General features: G+C 40.7%; 1 protein-coding gene and 1 long non-coding RNA gene across 8 annotated transcripts in view; one reads left to right on the top strand and one right to left on the bottom strand.

Annotated features, from left to right (window-relative positions):
- STON2 (stonin 2) overlaps positions 1-12,346 on the top strand; it is a 154,823-nt gene extending 142,477 nt beyond the window's left edge. For 3 of the 6 annotated variants that reach the window (XM_021099579.1, XM_021099582.1, XM_021099578.1), the window contains one exon: positions 5,519-5,935. In XM_021099579.1, the coding sequence (XP_020955238.1) occupies positions 5,519-5,889 (371 nt within the window). In that variant the 3' untranslated portion in view covers positions 5,890-5,935. Of the gene's footprint in view, positions 1-5,518; positions 5,936-7,220 lie in introns of those variants that run through there. The other 3 variants (XM_005656442.3, XM_021099580.1, XM_021099581.1) reach the window with 2 other exon arrangements.
- Positions 10,159-19,710, bottom strand: part of LOC110261640 — a 29,288-nt gene continuing 19,736 nt past the window's right edge. For both annotated transcript variants that reach the window (XR_002346024.1, XR_002346023.1), the window contains one exon: positions 10,159-19,341. This is a non-coding gene — a long non-coding RNA (uncharacterized LOC110261640). The remainder of the gene's footprint in view (positions 19,342-19,710) is intronic.

Here is a 19,710-nt window from a genome sequence, read left to right as displayed (position 1 = left end):
AAAGGAGACAGTTCACCAGCCCTAGCTGGCCTGCTCCCAGCTAGCAGGGGTGTGTGTGTGCTTGAGTGAGCCCAAAGGTCCAGTGAGATCTGGTGAAAGGACAACTACGGAGTAATCAAACCAGCTCTAGTAGCTATACGTCTTAGAGTAAGTCTGGATGGCTCCAATGGTAGGCAATAATCCCATGCTCCTGTGAGCCTTTAAACCACTTCTTTTCTTATTTATAATAAACTTTCCCCGTCTGTTAACAAAAGTGGGTATCTTGGCCAGAAAGAAAAAAAAAAAAAATGTTTGGGAAAAACTGTTGGTTAAAAAGTCTTTCTCTTATGCAGATACTCCTCTTTGTATTCCATTAAATCCTAACAGCGTGTTTAGGGTCTTCGTTTCCTGTTCTGAGTGTGGAGAGGCTGGGTTACTATACCCTAAATGTAATATGATGTGAATATGATCTGGTCAACTCCCCCAGCAAGCAGGCAGTGGACACACACCAGGGCTTTCTGTGTCAGACACTGGGTGTAGCCGTACAGACTGAGGAGACAATTGGACCTTTGTGTGTGAGGCTGGATTTGCCACCCCCTATTTCTAAACTGTCAGAATTTTCAAGACAAAGTCTTCCTCTCTAAGCTTGCCTATTTGTTTCTCTGAAATTGGCTCTGTATTCTGGTGATAGCACCGTGATTTCCGCCTCAGCCAGGGGCCCATCTGAATTGATGGCAGAAAGGAGAAACCCTCCATCTCTGTCGGCACAGATGCCCTTGAGAACAGAACTGAGGTGACAGGGAGATGATTACTGTCTAACCTGCTAGCGACTTGACATCAGAAAAGACAAGGCCTCAGGTTTATGGGTTTTTTTTGTTTTTTGTCTCTTTGCCTTTTCTGGGGCCACTCCCGTGGCATACGGAGGTTCCCAGGCTAGGGATCCAATCAGAGCTGTAGCCACCGGCCTACACCAGAGCCACAGCAACACAGGATCCGAGCCACATCTGCAACCTACACCACAGCTCATGGCAACGCCGGATCCTTAACCCACCTCGTGGTTCCTAGTCAGATTCGTTAACCACTGTGCTATGACGGGAACTCCCAGGTTTATGTTTTTATTGAAACTTTTAGCTCTTCAATTTACTAAGCTGGATTCAGATCACTTCATTATGGAATAATTGGATTTTCAAGCTGGAAAGGACCTTGGGGATAAATTAGCCACATCTCCTCATTCCATGGATGAGAAAATTAAGGACTGGGAGTGACATAACTCATCACATCCAGGGGTCATTTTTTTTTTTTCTTTTTAATAACACAGCTGCCTCTTAGTAGATGACATCAAAGAGATACCAATTCTAATTTCCACCATAAGAAGAGAGATTTGCATTTTTCTCAGTGTACACTCATACCTCATTTGTTTCAAAGTTTTTCCTCTCAAATATTTAAAAGTACCATAAAAAAGGGGGCTTTTGGTTATAAGTAGCAAAGACTGACTAGCTTTTTTGTTTTGTTTTGTTTTTTAGGGCTGTACCTATGGCATATGGAGGTTCCCAGGCTAGGAGTCAAATTGGAGCTATAGCCATTGGCCTGTATCACAACCACAGCAATGCAGAATCCGAGCTGCGTCCATGACCTACACCACAGTTCATGGCAATGCTGGATCCTTAATCCACTGAGCAAGGCCAGGGATCGAACCAGAGTCCTTATGGATGCTAGTCAGATTCATTAACTGCTGAGCCACAAGAGGAACTCCTGACTGGCTTCTTTCAGCAAAAATAAATTGTTGGAAAGGTATAGGTGGATCAGAGAACGGAAGGAACAAGCAGGCTTCAGAAACAGGAACCATGGATGTCCCCTCAGGCTGCAGCTGTTGAGACCACTCATCACAAGACATTTTTTGTCACTGTGCCACTTGGCCCAAGAGCCAAAGGAAGAATTGGGTATTTAGAGGGACATGACCACCAAGATGACATGCAGTGCTAGGAAGAGTATTACTCAAAAGGGAAAAAAAAGTCTGTTATCAGAAGAAAGGGGGAATGGATGCAGGGTAGGGAATAAATGGTCTGCAATCACTTACCTTAATGCTTCCCAGTGAGGTACTGTTCGGTAGGCTCCAGGCCAATTAATTCTGCCTATATATTACATATATCCAGATTACTCGAACTTTACTTACGAATGATTTTTAAAATACAGGACAGCATAAGGATATCTGGGGATGTTTCTCACTTAAACCCCCCCTCCCACCAATTATTGCTTTTTCTGTCATGGTTATGTAATTTTAGAAAGGAACCCCCCAAAAGAACTTATTCTACTTCTGGCCAATGGTCTGTTATCAGATCAGGAAATGAACAGCAATTAAATTAATTGAAATTAGTAGTTTCCTTTTCTGGAAACTTGAGATGTACATGACCTGAAATCCAGTCAGATTGCAGATTCTTACCATTGCTGGTATTCTCTGTGCCCAGCCTCTGCCCTCCCCATCCATGACACCAGAGAACTGACAATGGTCTCTCAGTATTTGTCCCTTTTCTGAGCTCCTCTGAATTGGTCTTGAGACAACCTTGGGAAGGTGCCTTTTATAGGATAGTTTGCATAATCTTCACACTTGTATTTACAGTGAAAGGACACTGAACCTCTGCACTGAACACTCCTGCCTGCAGTGGCCCTGCAACCCCCGCCCCCAGCAGGTAGGATGGTTAGACTGCAGGGCAGCACAGACCAGCAGGTCAGCATCCCCAGCTTTGTGGGCATCCCACGCCTACAGCCACAGCAGGCTTACCCCAATCAAGCCACGAAGAGACTAATAAGCTGCCATGGGCCAGCAGGGCCCCTCTATCTACATTGTCCCAGAACCACCCCTGCCCCAATCCCAAGAGCTTTCCTTAATCCTAGAAGGCACCAGAACAAGTCCGGTAATTTCCAGACTGCTCTGCCAGGAAATAAAACATTCTATCCTGTATCAGTAGGTTTCTTTGCTGGAATTTCAGTTCTCCTTAGATCAACTGAAAACAATTCCAATATAATTCCCCTTTTATGGAAGATAAAAATTGGAATGCTGCTGTTATTATTTTGGCCACACCTGTGGCATGTGGAAGTTTCCAGCCAGGGATTGAACCCATTCCACAGTGACCCAAGCTATTGCAGTGACAAAGCAGGATCCTTAACCTGCTATACCACAAAGGAACTCCAAAAATATGAATTTTAATGTTAAATTTTCTCAACTTTATCAAGAAAGATGAAATAATACATGAGCTCATTAGTTCATTACCATAAATTAAATTCTATTACTTTCAAAATTGCATTTCCCTATCTGCCCATCAGCCCTACACATCTATCAGTTGATGCTGGAAATCAAGAAAAAAAATGTTGCTTTCATAGTATGTGCTGTGAGTATGCTTTGGTGGGGTGACAATAGCGGGGTGAGTTTTGTGGAAAGTTATGATTTCTCAATGTTCCAACAATGTGTAAATAAGGGTAAATAGATAAAACTGTTGTTCAGGTTGCTACTAAATTAAGAAACTCCTCTATATTCTTTTTAATGATCTAACTCTACAGAAATATATGAGAGGAGTCTAGGACATAATTTGGAGTTAGATATGAGTTTTATTTCCAGTACTACAATTTAATGGCTGTGCGACCTCAGGCAATTTACTTAAAACTTTCAGAGAAATGTTTCCTCTTTAATAAAACAGACTTATTAATACCTAGCTCATTAAGAATGAAATTAAACAATGCTTTACGTATTTAGCACAGCCTCTGTTTGGTAAGTGATAGCTATATAATTACATCTGTGGTACACAGTTTAAAAAAAATTGAACGGATTCTCAAATGTAATTTTTACTATTACATGTATGCTAAATTCCTTTTCTAAAAAACAGTGGAATTCTTTGATAATCTCCCAAAGTATCAACTTTTAGAAAGAATCATTGAAATATGTTACATTTGTGAAACAGAGCAAAATAAATACTTCACTCCGAAATGTTTTCCTTGGAGAGTGGGTGTGTATGTCCTCACTCTCTGAGATTAAAACGTCCTGCCCAGACCAATAAAGGAAGTTGGAATTATTTGGGGAAACTCAGATAACTTAAGGGCTGTTGCAGTTACATAATGAGGTCAGGGTCACGCTGTTTATCTGCATTTGAGTTGCATTATCGGGGTTCTTACAGTTTCCTTTCACTCCACCCCTGTCACCCTGCAAACCTGGTCTTGAGGTCTGAGGACTGTGAGGTTATGACTGAGACAAATCAGTTAAGGACACCTGAGAGTCAGACTGCTGGGTCCAATTCTTAGTTCTGCCACTTTCTAGCTATGATCTTGGGCAGTTCACCCGACCTCCTAAAGCCTTAGTTTCCTCATGTGTACAGTATACGGATCATGACTCCAAGGGCCTGTTACAAAGATGCAGCGAAGAGACTCCGCATGAAGTATTTGGCACAGTCCTTGGTCAGAGTTCTCAACAAATGCTTCTTGCTACATCTGGTGGATGACGATGATGCTACTTCAGTGGTGACAGTTACAGAACTAAGCGCCCTTTTCCCTTAAGTAATTTAATAACAATCCTTAAGTGAAAATCAAACCGTAAGTTTTGCCTTTCAAATACAGCAGAAACAGCCATGGACCTGTAAACAGCAGTAAGGGACGATGCCTGGCATTGTCCAGCACACCCTTTCCTACCACCAATTCCTCACCTCCCAGATGAGGAACTGAGGCCTGGAGAAAACAAAGGACTTGGCTGTGGGATCCCTATCACCCAGGAGAGCTGCAAGTCAAACCAGGTGTCCTGTTAGTCTGTGTTCTCGCCAGTGTTCCATATGCTTCTCCAATGCATACATGCTGTTTCTAAAGGCTCTGTCATTTACAGATACCATTTATACAAAAAACATGCCAAAAGCATTTAAAAAAATATGACAGAGTTCCCACTGTGGCTCAGCAGTAATGAACCCAACTAGTATCCATGAGGATGTGGGTTTGATCCCTAGCCTCGCTCAGTGGGTTAAGGATTTGGCATGGCTGTGGTTGTGGTATAGGCCAGTAGCTACAACTCCAATTTGACTGCTAGCCTGGGAACTTTCATATGCCACAGGTGTGGCCCTAAAAAGTGGAGGGGGGGAAAAAAAAAGACATGCTATTAAGAGAATTCAATTCATCTTTCCAAGGAAATCAATGATTTTGCTCCAGGTGTCTGTCTTTGATGTTTTCTTAGGTGCTAAGTGCTGATCTCTTATTCCTTTTGGTCAGTCTACAACCTCTATTTCTTAGTACATGTGCCATGTTCACAAAGCACTCTGACCTAAGCAGGCTGAATGAAATGTTTCTCAGGTCATGGGTTTTATTGCTAGGATACCAGGTGACTGTAATCAGATCATATTATATCAAAGGGTCTGAGGTGCATGCAGTGTGCTTTCTGCTGAGGCAAATCCTCTGCTCAGCGTTGGACCCTCTTAAAGACTGCCAAGCCTCCTCTGTTTGTTACTGAGGCTCTTCTGCTACTTCCTCCCCAAAGGATTTGAGCCCTACATGCTTTGTCTTTCTCTTATAGCTTCCGGTCACCCACACTGTTTCTTCTGCCACCTTGAACTTGGCTCTGACCGGGAAGTGCCTTCCAGATTTGCCAATTACGTGAACGTGGAGTTCAGCATGCCTACAACTTCTGCCTCCAAAGCTGCCGTAAGATCCATCTCTGTGGAAGACAAGACTGATGTCAGGAAGTGGGTCAATTATTCCGCACACTACAGCTACAAGGTAGCCCCGGGAGGCATCTGGCTAATGTTTCCCAGTCTCTTTGTTCACCCTTGTGCCCTCCCCCTCTCATTCCTTTTAGCAATGCCTGCCCAGGGTGCAGGGTGTTCAACCACTTTGGAGGGAGGGGGTTCACCATGCATGGCTGTGGATGAGTCTGCTCCAAGTTAAATGAATAAGCTCTCTAGTGGGCAAGAGAAAGGTTGGAAAGAAAAATAGAGGCTGATGAAAGAGGAGAATATGATGTCTTTCATTCACCATGAACAACAGTAATGGCGTAAAGGGATTATTATCATCATTTGTCATATAATTTATATGCAGGAGAGTGATCTTGGAAGTGGAAGGAGTGTCAGAAAAGTGCTAACCTGAAGCATATACTTTAGTTACAGGCATTGAGGAAGTGGATCCGAATGAAGTTAAGATACATATGACCTGGTCTCTGGGCTTTAACAAGGCAAAACTCAAAAGCCAAGCAAGCTTCTGTAATAGTAACAGGATTAGGGCTGTGGAGGAGGAAGTGAAGTTGGAGAGTTCTGACATAAATTGTGATTATATCCTGAGGAGTGAGAAATTTAATAGGAGATTAAATGCCAAAGATGGAAAATGGGGAATTACTAAAGAAGGATTTGGAAAAGTGGTTTAATACTTTTCTATTCATAATAATATCGTTAGATTGATAGTGTCATTTATTGCTTTTAAAATGTTTCCTTAGTTGTGTGATGTAAAACATTAAACTATCAAAAAGAACAAATACTCCATCTTGTGGCCAGAAAAAAAAACAAACAAAAAAACTCCAGTACTTTTCTAAAACACGACACCAGTCAACTCCGTCTTGAGCAGTTTCCCTCCTCATAAAGTGGTATTGAGAGAAGCAGCTTTAGTTATGAAACTCCCCAGCTCAAAGGATTCCCTGCCTGATTTACCACAGGCTTCAGATGAGGTATGTCACTTTCAAGACATAATTAATTTCTTCATCCGTTTATACAGCTGTAATGTTTTGCAGAAGATACATATGGAACGGTAAATACCACAATACTTAAGTCTGAAGACTTTTTAAAGGGATAGAGTGTTAGCAGCCAATTACAAAGGATCTCATTCATTTGAAAAACTTGTATGCCTGTATTACTGAGGTGCGATAGTGAACAAGGGTCTGCCCTGTCCTCTGAAGCCTGTGGAGCTGGGCGAGTGTACAGGGTACACTGGAAGTTTACACACGGGAAGCACCTAACTCTACCTCATAAGTCAAGTAAAGCCTCACAGAAGCAACTGTGGCCTTTGATCAACTGTGCAAAAAATAAGAATCTTCCAATGGACTATGAGGGAGAGGGAATTCCAGACCAAGCAAAGATCATGTGCAAAGCCAGAGCCATAATAATTATTCACAGCTTGGGTGTGATTAACCAAATTACAAGGAATCTTAAAAAATCTAGTGAGGTATTGTCTTTTGACTTCTTTATTAGGATGTGTTCCTGATATTTCTCTCCAACTTTTATTCTTAACAGGTGGAAATTGAGCAAAAAAAGAGTTTGAAGCCAGACTTCGAAGGAGATGAAGTAGAAAATCCCAAGGAGTGTGGGGTCCAGTGAAGAAGCCCCACTGCAGAGGGGCCTGACCCAAGAGTCAGGATGGGCTGTCTTCCTTAACAGCTCAAGTTCTTGTCCGCATGGCTGCTCCATGTTGGGAACAGTGTATTGGACCTTCCTGTTCATAGTTGCCTGTATTTTAACAGGAAACCCTAACTGGTTGCTTTGGAGAGGCTCTGATTATGCCTGAAGCACCTGGGTCACCTGGCTTTTAGAGTTTCCTGTATTAATTAAGCCTCCTCTTCATTCTGCTTATCTCACAGCATTTGGGTGTGGCTTGTTGCGACTGATAAAGTCAGGAAAAGAAATTTCCACATCAGTGTTGGCATGACTTCCTTCTGATGTTCATCTGCCACTTGCATCAGTTTCTGGAAAAAGAGTCTGGAGAGGTTAATTAACTACAACTCCATCTCTGTCAATCCCTCTACAAAAAGTTGAGAAAAGGTATAAAACTGATGTCCTCTTTGAGTCTGCTAGACTTTTCATAGGTGTTTCCATTCTTTAAATGTTAACACTATGCAACAGAGGTCTGAGATGGTTCTCTCCTGGTTCTAGATTGTTTTGATTGAAACACTTTTTCCATCTTTTGAGGGTGTCAGTCCCAGTGTTCACCACCCTGAGTCACAATAGACAATGGAAAAAAGGCACAATAGGATACTTTTAAATTCTGTGATTAGCCCTACCTTCTGCAAAGAGTAGCTGTTGAAGGGAAAGCAAAATTGAGCTTACTTTTCTTCATTCTGGGGAAAAGGGAGATTCATTATAAGATTATTTTCAATTCAGGAAACAGCTTCAATCTCAGTGAATTTCCAAATTCACACTGGCCAAATAGAGGCCATTTCTGATTCCTGAAATACACATCTCAGGCATTTGTTAGGGGCTTTTGGGAACTCTTTTTATACCTCATAGCCAGTAGATAATTGCAAGTCTCTTTAACTCAAACTTCACAGGAAATATAAGTTGAAAATCTCATTTTAAAAGCTGTTTCAAAACTATGCTTGTATGAGCTTTTCCTAAAAATTCAGTTTATTAATCACAGTATTGTACTAGACCTAAAGGCAGAAGATTCCAGGGTAGAAATAGGGGAAAGCCATATTTTTCTCCTGTTGGGAACACTCAATACTGATTCCAAGAATCTAGGACACTCAACATTCTCTCTCTTTATCTGTTCCTGCTCACATTCCATACTTCTGCATCCCAAAGGAGATACCAGCTCAACAATTTAAAGGCAGCTTTTATCTGCCTTCCTATTTCTCCCATGAAGAATAAAGGGGACAGAAAACACACTTATAAGATTTGTAGATGACAGAGAAAGATATATATATATATATATATATATATATATATATATATATATATATATCGTCTGCTGACTGGCAGGTTCAGGATTAATTCATACAGTGAATATTCACTGGATTCTAACTATGTATTGACATATTGATTAGAATCATAATTTTGTGAAATACCTGAACATAAGACTGAAACTAAAAGGACAAAACTGAATAGGCATTAATGAGAAACTCAATATTCTGAGTTTCTTAAATGCAACCCTCTAAGTACAGAATGGTGTACCTACCTGTGTACAGATGTGTGTGTTAATGGGAAGAGTGTTGGAAAGTCCTGGTTTCACAGCAGTTTTTGTAAAAATGTTTTCTTAGGGAAATGTGAGTTCAATTTTGAATGAGGAGTATATCATAGCTGTTCACAGAACTAATACATTTCACTCCGTGGTAATGGAAGTCTAGAGAGGCCTGCATGCTTCACTGTTCAGTTCACATCTGCATGGAGTGTTGGGTTCAATTCCGGGAACCATATTTTAAGAGAGACATTAATAAATTGATTCTGTCCAGAGTTAGGTGGCCAGGGTTGTAAAGAGTCTGATTATTCAAGAAACAGGGGAACAGTTGTCCTGAGGGTATAGCTGGAAAGGGAGAGCAGAAAAAGAGGGAATGATGTATATAATTGCTGCCTTGAAATCTCTGCTGAACTACTGGAAGGGAGAAGAATTGAACTTTTTCTGTGTAGCTTCAAAGGACAAAAAGAGGAACTTTATGGATGACAGATGTTTGCTTCAAATTAAGATAGGATATTCTAATAAGAGTACTTCTAAAGAGGAATGGACTCCAGTAAAATTTCCAGGTGTAATTGCTGCAAATGCTCAAATAAAGGCTAAAATAACACATCTATCCCAAATGTTATGAAAGGGACTCTTAGACTGGATATGGGCTAGATGCTTATCAAGAACCCTTCTACAAATAGGTTTAGTTTGAACAGTAATAGGTCTCTCTAACTCTAGTTATTTTTAGATTGATAAGTGGTTTTTCATGCTCTTTGAAATACAGTTCCCTAGAGGTCTTTGTCAAGTGAGGACTCCAAGGCATAGCCCTTCCACTGTTGTGCTAAAAGTACATAAAACTCATCGCAGAAACACTGAGATGGGCTGAAGAGTTGGCAAGGTGAAGATCATTTCACCACCTTCTTTACCTAAGGTTAGCACCATGTACCCTCTCAAGAGGTACCCTCTTCACCCGTTAGCATCACACGTGTACTGGTGCTTGGACTGTTTTTTCCTGTTGGTTAATTCTCATTGCCTTTGTGCTTTCACTTGGACTTTTTTTTTTTTTTTTTTTGGCTATGCCTGCTGCGTGTGTAAGTTCCCCGGCCAGTGATCAAATCCAAGCCACAGCTATGCCAACACCAGATCCTTAACCCACTGTATCACAGTGGGAACTCCTGGGCAAATACCCTTTGATGTGCAGATTCTAAGTTTGCCACCCTGGACCTGGATTGTGTGTTTGTGGCTACATATAATCTTCATCTATGTTAATAATGTGAAAATATTAAAAGAGCTGTGCTCTTTTTTTTTTTTTTTGGTCTGGTGACTTGCTTCGTGACTTTTATGAGGTACTTTGTGGGGAAACCATTAACCCCCCTTGTCACTCTAATAAACATAGTACTAGTCATGTCTTAGCAAAATTTTGTATTTCACTCACATTAAATATAAGCTGGACAGTTTTTTTCCCTATCCCCCTCCCTCCACCTTTCTGCATTATTGGCACTCTCATAACCCTTGAGAACATTTTTTTAATGTAAAACATTTGAAATAAGAGTAATTTTTTTTCTTTTTTTTTTCTTTTTTAGGGCCACACTCATAGCATATGGAGGTTCCCAGGCTAGGGGTCCAATCAGAGCTACAGCTGCTGGCCACAGCCACAGCCACATCAGATCCAAGCTGTGTCTTCGACCTACACCACAGCTCATGGCATCGTCAGATCCTTAACCCACTGAGAGAGGCCAGGGATCGAACCTGAAACCCCATAGTTCCTAGTCGGACCCATTTCCACTTTGCCATGATGGGAACTCCCAAACGAGAGTAATTTTTATTCAAATTCAGTTGATGAGGGTAGGGGCTTATTTCCCTGGAAATTCACATTCTCAAGAAATGTGATCCATGGAGGCAAGAAATGTAATTTATTCCTTGCTTCCAGCACCTAGCATCAAGCTTGGAATATAACAACTTTCAGCCACTTTACAGCCTTGCTAATAGGACAAATATATATTGGTGAAATAAAGGAAAAATATTAAGTATTCAATAAATGTTTGCTGAAGGAATACTGACCTTGAGATTTTAAGCCTACCTAACCCTTATCATTAAATACTTATATTAAAGCATGCAAGCATGCTTTTATTTCCTGGAGCACTTAAATTTTTCTTGCCTTGCCTCCGCGGTCAACTAATGATAACTGTCAGTACTTAATGCACAGCTGAATTTAAACTGCAGTGTACCTCATAATGAAACACATTTTTGTGCCCCCACATAACAGCACAGATATGCAAGTCAGATCTGTGAGCCCATTCGAATGGTCAGCAGGAGAAGAAAGCATTTAACAGAGTGCATGGTCAGTCTTGGTGTGCTAGGTCTTTGTTTTCCCCAACACTAGCCACTGACCACTATTACTACATATTTGTTTTGTCACCACAGGAAGATGGAAGTCTGAGGTAGTAAGGCTGAAACTTGTGAAATGGCATTCTGATTTCAGAAGCTGCTTTAAATCTCATAATAAGTTTAGTAGTGAGAAAACAATGATTTGACATTTTTTTTTAAAAGCCCTGAAAATATTAAGCTAATTGAGTAGGAAGCACTGCCATCTAGTCTACTTTTTAGAAGTTTTCCCACTTGGGAATGGTAACTTTAACTCTTCTACGAATGGAAGATGATGATAAGTTAATTCTAGCATATCTAGAGTTTAGGTCATGATAAGAATGCAACTTAAAGGAGTTTCCATTGTGGCTTAGTGGTTAACGAATCCAGCCAGTATCCGTGAGGATGTGGGTTTGATCCCTGGCCTTGCTCAGTGGCTTAAAGATTCGGTGCTGCCGTGAGCTGTGGTGCAGGCCTGCAGCTGCCTGGGAACTTCACATGCTGCAGGTGTGGCCCTTAAAAGCCAAAAAAAAAAAGGCAACGTGACAGAAAATTCAAACAAAACTGACCAAAAGACAAAACCTATAAGAAATATCACCAAGGAAAGGAATTATCTCCAAAATTTCACTACCACGTGTCATCCAAACCATGACAACTCTTATATAAAATTAGTCATAGCATTCTCACCACGTTCTAAACCAACACATTTTCTAAACATTACCAATGTCTAAGTGCCAATTCCTTAAAAGTCACTATTTCTTCACCATTTCTTAACTACGTTCTTTGTAAATGAAACTTGTTTTGGATATTATGACTCGTATTTAAGGACTTAAAAGAAATGTACAAGGCAGTTATAAATGTAGGAGACAGACGTGTATCGGTACTATTTTCCCATGTATTCGCTAAAGCAGGAATATGGAACTTTTACATTTCTTCTACTCTGTGCCTTAGCAAATCTGACTGAGTCTAGTCCTTTTGTTTTAACCATTGAACCATTGAAAAAAAGAAAAGTATCTCTGAATTTACAGTTCCAGGCCTGTAAAGGCAGACACTATCCATCTGGTAATGCCTGGAAGGAGCAAATAATAACTGCATGTAATGAAAAGCTATAAAGCAACAGAATAAAAAAAAAAAAAAGAACGGCAATATGAAAAAATAAAGTGTAGGGAACTCCACCTCCTGCTGTGCCCACCCACCCCAAACTAGCTTGTCCTGATCCTTACTTAACAAATCTCGACCAAACTCCTACATGAAAAGAACTGTCTTGCCCTAGACATAAAGTCTCAATAAATATCTTAAACTTGGAGCTCCCACTGTGGTGAAGTGGGTTAAGAATCCGACTACAGTGGCTGGGGTTGCTCTCCTCGACATGCTGGTTTGATCCCCAGCCAGATGTGGCAGTTAAAGGATCCAGCAGTACAGTGTAGGTTGCATCTGTGGCTTGGACACAATCCCTGGCTTGGGAACTTCCACATGCCATGGGTGGGGCCAAACAATTACATAAATAAATATCCTGTCACCCACCTTCGAGATGCTCTCAGGACCCAGATGAGGGGTGTATTCCTTTCCACAGTAAAGAATACATAAACTCAGCTTTGTCTTGCCCACAAAAAACAAAAACCAAAACAAAACACCTGTAGAGAAATGACATACAGCACTGGCCACCAAACCTCAGAATACTTGAACTAGAGATCATCCCTTAAATGCTAAGGACCTCCAAGAATAATAAGAGTGCCTAGCAGGGATAAATAACAGAATTAATTCAGTCCAACAAATATTTGGTCAAGGTGCTGTCCTGGCAGCCAGCTTTCCTAAAGTGAGCTAAGGCCAAACCCAAGGACACTGTGGACTGCTGATGTAAAGACACTGGGGGGTATCCTTTATCAAGGGAGAACTGGGGTGCCTGTGAATCTCTAAAGGACACAGTCATGGAGACAATCACCATATTAAGTTACTTGCTATTTTCCCAGCTGGACTTCAGTGACCTCAGTGAAAAAAGTGAGGAAGCTCCTTTCCAGTTCCAGTTTTATGGATTCTTTCACAAAATACCCTTTGGTGCCACTGTCGGTGATACTTCATGTCAACAGGACGCTTCATATAGTAGCTATAAGGACCAAAAAGTTTACAATCTGAATACAGGAAAAGTCAGCTGGCCTATCATTTCCCTTTTTATGTCGCCATCCTCTTCCATCTGCCCAGACAACAGAAACACAGAAAACCCTGCAGTCCTCTATTCTGTAGTTGCCTTCAAAACATAAACAAGGAAGATCAAAAGGATGGTGAAGATCAGTTGGAACACTGCTCTGGAGGTTCCCTGGCATCACCCAGCATAGCTATGGTATGAGTGTGAAAAGAAACAGATAGGATTTGGGTTCTATTTGAAGCAGAAGCAGGTCTAACCCTCCAAGATAGTGATGTCAGGAATGATCACAGCCCTTTATACAGAAGACTACAGAAATCGACGCAGTAACCATTTGGGGGCTATTTGTAACACAGTTACAGCAAAACAAGATGAGTGAAAGGGTCAGTCCTCCCTATCCTCACAGTTTCTTGGTAAATGTGGTTAAAAAATTTTTAAAAACATAGACAAGCTACAAAATAGCATTTCTTGTATGATACTTGTTAGTATGATTTTAGTTCCCTCTACTTAAAGAGTTGGTCAAATGTAACGACTCAATTGTAGCTGGACAGAGTAAGGAACTCCAGCATCCTCTCTGTTCAGTCCCATCTTCTGCCTCAGATCAAACCCTCAGTGCTAGCTGTGGACAGCACCTGGCCACACTGTGACCAAAGCCCTAAGTACCCCTCTTGCCTCCCTGTGCTTCGGGATCAGCCCCCGCCCCCAACCCCCTGTGGTTGCCAATGGGAGAAATTCTGGGAAGACAGGCATCCTGACCAGCAACCTGCTAGACCAAAGCATCTTAAGGGGTTTGAAGTAAGGGGGTGACAGAGGGAAGAATATGAACTCCCCTAAGTCAGCATTAATTTAACCTTTGTGCCACCTGCCAAAAGAACCTGGAGAAACTTTACCATATTCAAGAAATTAAACAGAATTAGTGTTTTAAGCCAGGTGTTTAAAGAACACCTCCTCCTCACTCCCCATTTTTGCAATGCTCCGAGTGAGTTTCAATGTGTCAGGATGGACGGACCCAAGATCCAATGAATGATTCAGCCAATCCAAGACCTGAATTTTCTTTCCTTCATCATCCATCCTCATTCAGTGTAACGTCTTGTATAATTGTGATTAATTCTATGTAAAAAGTTTACTTAAAAAATATGTGCCTATGTAATAAAGTCTACACACTGGTTAACTGTATAGAATAAGGTTTTGTTTTTAATTGTTCTGCTCAACATCTGTAATACCCTTTTTTGAACTATGAAAAAGTGCTATTAAAAATTTTAAACAAAATCTGTCACTCTGCAAGATTTAATGAGGTCAGGCATAATGAAAAATGTCTATTATTAAAAAGATTCATCATCCAGTTAATATGGTTAATGATCATAAGCTGACAAGTTAACAAGTGACCTGTATCCTAGTTAAGTTTATCATGTATATACTTTAATCAATTCAAGATAGATATAATGTATTCTTATTTTGTGCCAAATTCAGTGAGAAAACAAAATAATGCAGTCCTTGAGTTTTTCTTTTTTTCTTTTTTTTTTTGGCAATAGGTATGTATACATATAAATAAGTGAAAATATAAAAGAGGATATATTTAAAAAACCACAGTATTTGCATTACGTACCTGGCATATTGTCAGCACTCAACAAATAACCATCCAGGAATTCCCTCTGTGGCACAGTGGGTTAAGAATTCAACTGCAGTGGCTCGGGATGCTGGGAAGGCTCAGATTCCATCCCTAGCCTGGCGCAATGGGTTAAAGGATCTGGTGTTGCTGCAGCTGCAGTTCCTGGCCTGGGAACTTTCATATGCTATGCGTATGGCCATAAAAAAAAAAAAAATACAACAAACAAAAAACCCCCAAATAACTGTTAAATTGATGCAACTAAGTGACTAAAGTGAACATAAACTCAGGGGGAAAATCAATATGGACTAGAATACTTGGGAGGTTTTCACAAGAAAGATAACTTTTCAGAGAGATCTAGAGGTATGGGTAAAATTTAGCTCAGTGGAAAGAAGGGAGTTAAGAGTTGGGAAGAGGCAGGTGTAAAAGTGGTATGATGGATTAGCAGATGAGCCTGACCTGGGTGAAGGGTTCATGCACATCAAGAGAGAAGAGTGACAGTGAGGCCAAGCTGTAGGAGAGCTGGCCTCTGGCTTGAGGTTGGACTCTATCTAGTAAATGCTAAGAAGCCATTTTAGAATCTTGCCACTAAAGCATTATTCCAGAAAGACTAATCTGTCCAGGATGTGCAAGGTATTTTGGTCTATGGGAAAGATTAAAAGCAAGGAAGATAATGGTTTCTTGGAGTAAACGAGAAAGAAACAGCTCTGTGGTTTTGTTTAGTTCAATAGACCACAGGCATCTTACTGCAAAATACATTTATCTACAAGGGGAGAACTCAAGCCAGTTTAGAAGTCCCTGACTACTGAGAGAACTCTATCCTGAACAGAACACACAGAATTTTATAGCCTAGTTGGTATGAAATTGATATTAGTAACTGTTATCATGCACTACAGAGCCAAATAAGAGAATAATATTTTCTTAAGCTGTGGCCTCTGAAGACTATTCTATTTCTTAAGCCTGTTCTTTCACCACTATCTGCTCAGGGTCCACTTAAACAAGTTCTGAGACTTAACTGTCTAGGTCTCACATTGTTGCAAGGTTTTAGCCCTTTAAGTTCCCCCTTTCCTTTAATATCTAATTGGAATAACTACTCAAGTAACTGTATGAAGCCAAGTATGCTCCCTAATGTTCCTCTGGATTTGGGGCAGGGGGAATTGAGAATGAGGAAGCAAAGATGGGGATTTAAATTTCCTTGGTGTCATTTATTAGCTCTTATTCTAAACTCCCCCCAGCTCCTCTGTGATCACCTCCAACTGTCTCCTCTGCATGCCTCCATGCTGGGCAGCTTTCCGTATCCCCAAAACATAGTAATGGGAGCTAACACTCCTACTGTGCAGGTTACTCCCCTGCAACCACTAATACTAAGTATTTTAGATGCATTGTCTTATCTAACAAAGGCAGCCCCCTTACTCTACTCTGCAAAGCACTAATAATTCACGGTTAATGGTACAACTGATGTTTACTGAAAGTTAACAATCCATGGTGGGTATTCACAGCACAAAACAGGAAAAGAACTTTACTTTCAGATATCCCTATCTCTAAAGTTCATTACCCACACCCCACAGAGGGAAGCCTTATTAAAACATCTTTCTCCTTCAGCTCTATCCTGAGTAAATGGAGCCAATCCTCCAAGTCCCAAAGGACTCTGTCTCTGCCTGCCAAGGGAAAACTGAAAACTCTTCTTAAAAATCCCATCATAAGTGAGAATTAAGTTCTAAAGTTCAACACTCTTGAAAATCATTTAAATTGTCTATAAAATAAAGCAGACTAAAGCATAAATCTTTAATGAAGTCACTGTATGACCCTCAATTAACTTTTTTTATTTCTCATTAAGATTACTGACAGAGCCATCACCATCCCAAATCCCAGCCACCTGAACAATGCCGTCCAGTTCATAGGCAACGTGGGCAAGTCATTAAAATGAGTCACACATTTATTCCCTGAGTTTTACCAACCTGAACTGACTGTTTGAGGCTCAACAGCATCTCTTATCTGCCTCAAAGACCCGAGTAGACGGGCAGACCAAATAAGTTGAATAGAAGTAATGAGTCTCCACTATACTTCACTTTATTATGAAAAGCAGTTTTTAGTTCCACTCCATCACATCCTGTTATGGACCCACTGAAGTATCTTTCCAAAGTGAAGAGAAGTATATCATATCTCCAAAAAAGAATTTACATAAACTCACAATTTTTCTTTAGAAGTCTCAATTTTTCAGAAGGAGTTAAAATCATGATACCTGTACTTGGGAGTTCCCATTGTGGCTCAGTGGTAACAAACCTGATTAGTATCTATGAGGACGTGGGTTTGATCCTTGGCCCCACTCAGTGGGTTAAAGATCTTGCACTGCTGTGAACTGTGATTTAGGTCACAGATGTGGCTCGGATATGGCGTTGCCGTGGTTGTGGCGTAGGCTGGAAGCTACAGCTCCAATCTGACCCCTAGCCTGGGAACTTCCATATGCTGTGAGTACAGCCGTAAAAAAGAAAAAACAAAAAACAAACAAAAAAACCCCCTGCACTTTTCTCCTAAATATGGTATAGATCAAACAGAAAAGAATAGGATAAAATCTATTCTCCACCTGTCAAGAACAGGCCCCCAGAGTGAAGACTTTTCTCTCATCTCCCTCTAGTTCTTCTCCCCTCTCTTCTCTTCACTAACAGGCATAAGGTCCTGAGAGCCTAGACTAGTTTGGTGGTGGTGGCAGAGAAAGAAACATAGCTCAGAGCCTGAGACAGTCTCCAGTTACTTCTTCCCATACTGAACTGTGTGAACAACCCCCGAGTGCACATCTCTTGTGCTGCCTTTAAAATGTTTAATATTATCCTCATTAAAAAGCAATAGTTAGAGAATTGGCTTTCTCAGAATGTGGCCAACATGCACCAAAAGCAATATGAGTCAGCAAGCATAAATCAATACGCAATTGAATATGACTAAAATTCACTCTGTATTTTAGTGAGACTTTCATGTAATCCCTTGAAGTGAACTCCTATTTCCACCTCTGACCCTCTTCGGCCTGGGAAGTCATCTCTCTCTACTATTACTTTTCTTTCTCCATGCGGGGGTTACTCTCAGAGGTTACTGCTGCTAGAAATGCTGCAGAAATGCTTCTCACGATGTGTTGGGCAGTAGAGGATTTATCCCTTTTACACTCTTAATACACTTTTAACAAGGGAAAGGCTCAGTGTAAAGGAGAAAGAATCAACAGTTCAGAACCACTCCACTTGGTTATGTTTATCCTGAAGGCCGACAAGCAGCCTATCAGAAAATCAACGCTTTAAAAACAAACAAGCAAATAATCATAATAATAAAAACACTTGCCATTTATTTTACTACCAAAATACCACAAAACAGGTTGTATACCAATATATTCTCCCCTAAGATTTTAAAATAATGAACTTAAAGAGTACCCAAGACATCACGTTAAGGCTCAGTTTGGGAAAAGTTAACAAGAAAGTCTATGTGATTTGTCAAGAAAAACATATGAAAGAAATTAAAACTGCGTAATTATAGAAAATATAAGAGCCAAACACCATGACACTGCGCAAAGGTGAACACTCACATCTAAATGAGTAAGACCTGGTTTCTACTTGAGGTCTATAACTCCTTTTCATGACAATTTCAGTGATGGGATTCTTACACGTAAATCCTGCTTCTCTTGGGGAGCTGCTTTCGGTGGCAAAGCAGCATGATCAAGTGGGGGCTGGAACTTTGAAGCCTAAGTGCTCCTCATCTCTAAAACCCAGAACCAAGTTCTTGTGCGTGGAGACTTTCTCTTTATAAACCATTTGGTATGTCAATGATGGAAAAGCTTATTTGCTCTCCCAACTCTGGGCCGTCTCTGGAATCCCACCTCAGAGAAGAGAGAACTAGATGTAGTAGTAACTGATGTATTCAAAATCCTCTAGATCTTAGCAGTAATATTTTCAAGTACTTGTTTCTGTCCTCATTTTACAGGTAAGAAAATGGAGGCGCAATGAGGTCACTTATCTTGTCCAAGATTCATTAAGCTGCTAAGTTGTGGAACATGTCTGAGCTCTTAACTGTGTCACTCTGCCACCTACAGGAAGGTTGCGAGTGGGTCAACTCAGTTCCAGAGGACAGCAATGACTAACTCATCTTCAAAGTACTCTGTCTTCTTTGGGAATAACTGCTCATCAGTACAGCTGTCATTCCAGAGATGTTCTGAAGCACCCACTCCGTGTTCTATTAGAGTCAAAGGATATAGATGTAAATAAGACATGGTCCAGCTCCTCAAAAAAACTTATTTCAGAAGATGGTTTTGATGGCCTTCGGGACCAAAAGCAGCACACCTGGCACCTTCATGTGAATTATGAAAGGGCATCATGCCTTCTGGGCTGACAAAGCCCTGCATCAGAACACAGAGAATATTGCAAGTAGATCAAGTACAGGATTTCACCTCCACCTTCTCAGAAGAGTCCTTTTACGCAATGTAAAACTACACAACAGTACGAGGTGCCCTCTGCTCTATATCTGGTACTCAAATTATATGCTTGTGGAGATATATTCTTTAAAGCTATGCCTGAAAATATGCAAAGCCTTGAATTTACAAAAACATAAATCCATAGATAAGGAACTAGAGGAGTAGTAACTGTGTGTTTAAAATTTTACTTTAATCCCAGTATCAGTAAAAGGTAGGAAAGGAGGTGAACCTGCAGGAAACAACAAAGATGTATAAAGGACTTATAGGGAAAAAAAGAGGAACAACAAAGGGAAA

This window comes from Sus scrofa, chromosome 7, assembly GCF_000003025.6.
Source record: "Sus scrofa isolate TJ Tabasco breed Duroc chromosome 7, Sscrofa11.1, whole genome shotgun sequence".
In the NCBI taxonomy this organism is placed as follows: domain Eukaryota; kingdom Metazoa; phylum Chordata; class Mammalia; order Artiodactyla; family Suidae; genus Sus; species Sus scrofa.
This window is presented reverse-complemented; position numbering and strand designations above follow the sequence as displayed.